Source organism: Sinocyclocheilus rhinocerous, unplaced genomic scaffold (genome assembly GCF_001515625.1).
Source record: "Sinocyclocheilus rhinocerous isolate Xijiao unplaced genomic scaffold, SAMN03320098_v1.1 scaffold792, whole genome shotgun sequence".
NCBI lineage: Eukaryota > Metazoa > Chordata > Actinopteri > Cypriniformes > Cyprinidae > Sinocyclocheilus > Sinocyclocheilus rhinocerous.
In genome coordinates this window covers 81,769-87,341 of record NW_015626872.1, presented here as the reverse complement: position 1 = coordinate 87,341, position 5,573 = coordinate 81,769, and the positions used below count along the sequence as shown (strand labels likewise).

Here is a 5,573-nt window from a genome sequence, read left to right as displayed (position 1 = left end):
ACCGTAAAACCTAAAACGTTGCTACCGTATTTTTTACGGTAAAATTCCGGCAAGCACAGCTGCCGTTTTTTTACCGTAAATTTTACGGATTTTTTTTACAGTGTATATACACACACTGTATATGTGTGTATGTAATATATATATATATATATATATATATATATATATATTTTTTTTTTATGTTTATCCAATTTTTCTCAGTTATTTCCAAGTAATGACAAGTACTGTCATGTCAATAATGTACTGATTCTCTCTTCCCCAGATGGAGGCTCTGCAGCTTTTGGTATCGAATTACTCAGAGGATCTGCTGGAGGTTTATCCTCATCCCTCTCCTCCTCCAACTCTGGACCAGAGCAGAAGAAGCCAGTCACGGCCCAGGAGAGACAACGAGAGAGGGAAGAGAAGCGGAGGAAGAGACAGGAGCGTGCGATGGAGCGGAAGAGGAAGCTGAAAGAGAAAAAGGAGGGAAAACAAGGCGAATCTTTGGGTGGCGTGTTACTCAGCGACAGCGATAAGAAGCTGTTGGAGCGCTGGGGACGAATGATGGACAACCGGGTGGACAAATCACAGACTGCGGAAACCAATAGTGCCAAGACCGGTGAGGGTAAAACGGTCCAAATCCAGCCAGCAAAAGGAAGCAAAGTCGTAAAGACAAACTCAGACGGGGGAGAATCAATGGCACCAAAACAACCCAACGAAGTGCAGGCTTTCAAACCACCACAAATGGGACAGTGTTTGGCAGCTGGAATATTCCATCCAACTCCGACTCATGATGCACAGCCCGTCTCTTTAAGTCCAGCTCAGAATGGAGACGTTGGGATAGTTGCTGTAGGGGGAGGTGGAAGTGTTGGTGTGGTAACCGCCCCATGTGCCTTTGCCAAAAACAACATATTAAAACCTCAGTTTCTGACTGTTGGAACAATGTTCACCGGTCTTGAGAACTGGACAGGAACAACTCCACACCAACCCTCAGATTCCAAATTTTCAAATAGTTGTATCTCGGCCAAATATTTTCCTATTCTGTTCTATCCAATCATCAATGGAAAGCTCATTTATTCAGCTTTCAGATGATGTATAAATCTCAATTTCCTATACTCGCATATTAAGTTGACACTTCCTTTTTTTTTTTTCTACCGACTAATACTCTTATAAACCTGAAGTTGGTGTGGTAACCGCCCCATGTGCCTTTGCCAAAAACAACATATTAAAACCTCAGTTTCTGACTGTTGGAACAATGTTCACCGGTCTTGAGAACTGGACAGGAACAACTCCACACCAACCCCAGAAAACCCACCAACCTCCACCTGAACTGAATAACCCCGCTCACACGGGCTTTGCGCACATGCAAACGCAGCCGAAGCCTGTCACGCATGCGCAGTCGCAGTCCAACGCTCACATCCATCTGCTGCCGCTGGAATCCTTTATGACCAAACCATCAGCTCTGAACCCCAGCATTGGCGTCTCGGACACCAGCACGTCTCTTTCCAATCCAGAAATCGGCAATGGTCCTCAAGCCCTGGACAAACTTTGTGTTTTAGAGGAGCGACAAAATGGCTCTCATGCACAGGGCCCTTCAACACAGCCTCCGGGAGCTGCAGCTCAACCCTGCCTTGGTCTCACTGACACGGGACAGCCGGCAAACTGCATCCCTGACATCCACACAGTCACACAGCAGCTCTCAAAGTCACAGGTGAACGTTTTATTTATAGTACATGATTGGCCTTCTTCCAATATGAGCATATGGTATTTTTTATTATTGTTATGCATTATTATTTTCTTCCAGGTGAAAGTTTGTTTGCTTAGAAAAGCAAAACCTGTTATCATTTAATTTGAATTTGGGTTAAGACATTTATTTGGGTTATTGGGTTATAGCGGTCAAGGATAACCTGGAACAATTAGAGAATTTTAAAATAAATATTTGCAGGCTGGGGTTAACTGAAAATAAAATATAGAAAACTATTTCGGCTCGTTACCAAGGCAGCATTTCTCAGTTTCGTTTAGTTTAATTTGAAGAACTTTAAAAAACGAATGACAAAAACATCACAATTACTGAAATTGAAACTAAAAGTGAAAACAGAAAATATAAAAATAAATTTTAAAAAGTCATGGAAATTTCTATAGTTAAGTTTTTTTTTACTCATGCTCTGCTCCAAAATGTTGCATAAGCTAGAAATAAAGTAAGCATTGACTGCAAGCCAGAACTGAGGGTCTAATTGTACAAAAATAATTATAATCACTTGAAAATATTCATTTACATTAGGGCTGCACGATAAATCGCATGCGATATTTAACGCGCATCTTGTCAGAAAAGCCGGTTCTGTAATCAATTATCGTGCAGCCCTAATTTAAATCATGATATAAAAATGGAAATCATCTCCAGTGACCTCTAAATTTAAAGTAAGCATGAACATTTTATTTTAGTTATTTTATAGTTTATGTGTGTAGCACCAATGTTGCTGGATGAGAAACACGTTTAATACTTTTTTAAAAAAAAATTTTTTTTTAATTCAAAATTATTATTATCGGTATTGTTTTTTATATTATTGTTATATATTATTTGTATTTATTGATTGTTTGATTATTTGGAAAAAAAGAAACCGTAAACGCCATGCAAGGCATTATTATGTATTATTTTTAGTGATTGATTAATTTATTGTTAGATTAATTGAAAATAAAACTGTGGCCCCCTAGAGGTCATGCCAGGCATTATTTTTTATCTTTCTGTTTTATTTTCTGACACAAATGATGTTATGCATGGAGGCCTGTTTCTAACTCAGGGTAATGAAGAAACAGGTCATTATGAAAATAAAGTAGGCTAACACTGTGAGACATAAAGTAAAGAAATGAAATTGCAATTACCTTTTTTTTTTACTCATGAGTCAAACAAGCTTCCATACATATGGGCTCTGTGACTTACGTTTGGAAAACATATTTCTGTATTTTTTATCAGATTATGTTTTAATTTTGATCTTGTTCATTTGTTTCATTCTTCTCTCAATCATTTTTCCTGCCAGGTTGAAGACATTTTGCCGCCGGTTTTCTCAGTGACTCCTAAAGGCAGTGGAGCAGGATACGGCGTCGGCTTCGACCTCGATGACCTCCTCACTCAGTCTCTCACCGAACTCCAGCACTCCGACCTCAGGGAAAGGTCAGTTCAGATCCCGGCGACCGCAAAGTGCACGCTCTATTTTTAAACTGTACGTCACTGATAATTACAGTACTCGACTGTAACGTGCGTTTCAATGGTCTCTATTCTCTTTCATTAGTCACAATGACTTGGCCCCCCTGTCTGCATCCCTGCTCTCTGATTGGCTCGAGGTACACCGCATGACCCCTGCTGACATGGAGTCACTTCAGCAGGAGCTCCAGCTGGGATCTCCCATGATCCTCTCCGACAACTCAACGCTTCCTGATACCTGATCAGTCCACCACGCATTTCATCCCCTTGTAGAACCGGTTGAGGGCCGTGAACAGAGGAACTTGATAGCTGTATTGTGCACAGTAGAGAGAATATGTTTGAGGCTCCAAATTATTAAGGCCTTTACCTAGACTCTTACCCAGAAAAGTGCCTTTATCTTTAATGGGTTCGTATGCATTATTTATCTGTGCCAACATTAAAGTATGATGCTCTGTTCGGTTCTTAAGGGGTTTCCATTCTCAGAATTTCAGTGCCATTACCAAGCAATTCAGATCCAGGGAAAAAGAGTTCAGTTCAGCGGTGCTAGTGCCATTCATTCCCCCTGGAATATCACTCCATTCAACTGAGTTTAGAGAATAATTCACTTGAAATGGCAACTTGTTTCGCAGACCAGTGTTTAAAGCTATTTTCTAGTACACTACAGTAGGAGTCACCAGCAGGGCAGCAGTATTACGGTGGATGAAACACAGCAGAGCACAATGATATCATGACTGTAGAAAGTAGAAAAACATTTCATTTGATGTTGCATGAATGCCTTGTAGAAAATAGTGAAACTTGCTGCACCACATGCAGATCTGCTCCGTTTTACACCAGCAACAAAGAGTATTGTCTTGAATAAAGCTATCAAAGGGATTCGTGTGTTGTTTTTTAATAATGGTATCTTTTGCAGTATTTAGTTTTTTACAGTCAAACCAAATATTGAGACTTTAGTCTTTGCAACTTCAGGGATCTTATCTATGCACAATCAGCTTGTAACACTCCAAAGAGAAAGGAAAACTTGAAATCGCATCATATGACCCCTTTTAAGTATTTTTATTTAATTGCAAATGCGACCTTTTTACACTAAGCATTGCTTGGTCTGCTAAATGACTAAATATAAATGTATGTAAATGTAATTGGTTGACCTAAATTGTTATTATCTAATTGTGTACTTAAATTTAACAGCTGACAGCTATTCAACCTAATTCATTACATACATTTCTATCAAAGTTATCTGACATTATCAAGATGAATTTGTTCTGACACAGTTTAACTCTTGAGTTCTTGTCATATTTTGTTACCATTTTATAAACTCTAGCAAATGATGTGAGAAATGTTGAAGGTGTCGGAATACATTTTGGTTTGACTGTATATACAGTGTCGGGCAAACATTTAAAACGGGACCTTTAAAAGCTCAGAACTCACTTTCAGACACCAGCGAGCGTCTGAAATAACTTCTGATTCCAATCCGATGGGATTTAGATCACAGTACGAGGCAGAAATATATTATTTATGGATTTAGATGCAATGCTAAAGGCTAAGTATGATAACCATTGCCATAATAAATACACATTATTCTTATGAAAATAGCAGAGACCACTTAAACACCATTGACAAATCATTATATGAATATAATCGTAAATAAATATGATTTCATAAATAGAAGGCACTTCGTAGTAATATGCAAATTGACTAAGCCCCGCCCCCTTTGTTACTCTTACAAAAATTAAGATGCTACATTTATCTTGTTTTTTTCGGGGAACAGTTAAATAATGCAGTATGATTAAAAACTGCAGAGTCCATGAATCAAATCAAATCAAAAGCTTCTCAAAGTGTATATATATATATATATATATATATTAGGGATGTTAACTTAATTAGCTATGAAAAAATAACACGATTAAAATATTTGAATGCAGTTAATGCACTGGCCCCGCCCCCAGACCTGTACGTCATCTTCCATTTCATAATTTCATATAGTTGAACTTGACTGTTATGATTGCAGGGCAACAATTCCATTAATGCACTTATGCCCTAAAATTCAAGATATTGGTGCAAAAAATGCCCCTATATGAGTTTTTGTCTCATATTTACGAGAGCAATATCACACCAGTGATGACTTTGTCCCGAATATCACAAGTTTGAATGTGATTTTATACAACAGTTCAGTAAATAAGATGATATTGTGTTATACTTTAAACACAATATGTTTTTGCTCAATTTTGCAGAGAACAAATTACCTTTAAAGCCGTAACAGAATTGTTGCGCGTTTTCGAACACAGCGGCGTTTAGTTTCTGAATGAATCTGTGTTTTGAACGAATCGTGTGAACCAATGATTCAAAGACTCATTCATAAAGAGAGCCATTTACTTAATTCCTGAATGAATCAGCCGTT

The 5,573-nt window shown here is 38.2% G+C and overlaps 1 protein-coding gene across 2 annotated transcripts in view; it reads left to right on the top strand.

Annotated features, from left to right (window-relative positions):
- LOC107719547 (mitogen-activated protein kinase 7-like) overlaps nt 1-4,051 on the top strand; it is an 11,855-nt gene extending 7,804 nt beyond the window's left edge. For both annotated transcript variants that reach the window (XM_016526991.1, XM_016526982.1), the window contains exons 5-8: nt 263-850; nt 1,164-1,690; nt 3,015-3,148; nt 3,267-4,051. In XM_016526991.1, coding sequence (XP_016382477.1) covers nt 263-850; nt 1,164-1,690; nt 3,015-3,148; nt 3,267-3,420 — 1,403 coding nt within the window. In that variant the 3' untranslated portion in view covers nt 3,421-4,051. The remainder of the gene's footprint in view (nt 1-262; nt 851-1,163; nt 1,691-3,014; nt 3,149-3,266) is intronic.
- The last annotated feature ends 1,522 nt before the right edge of the window (nt 4,052-5,573 follow it).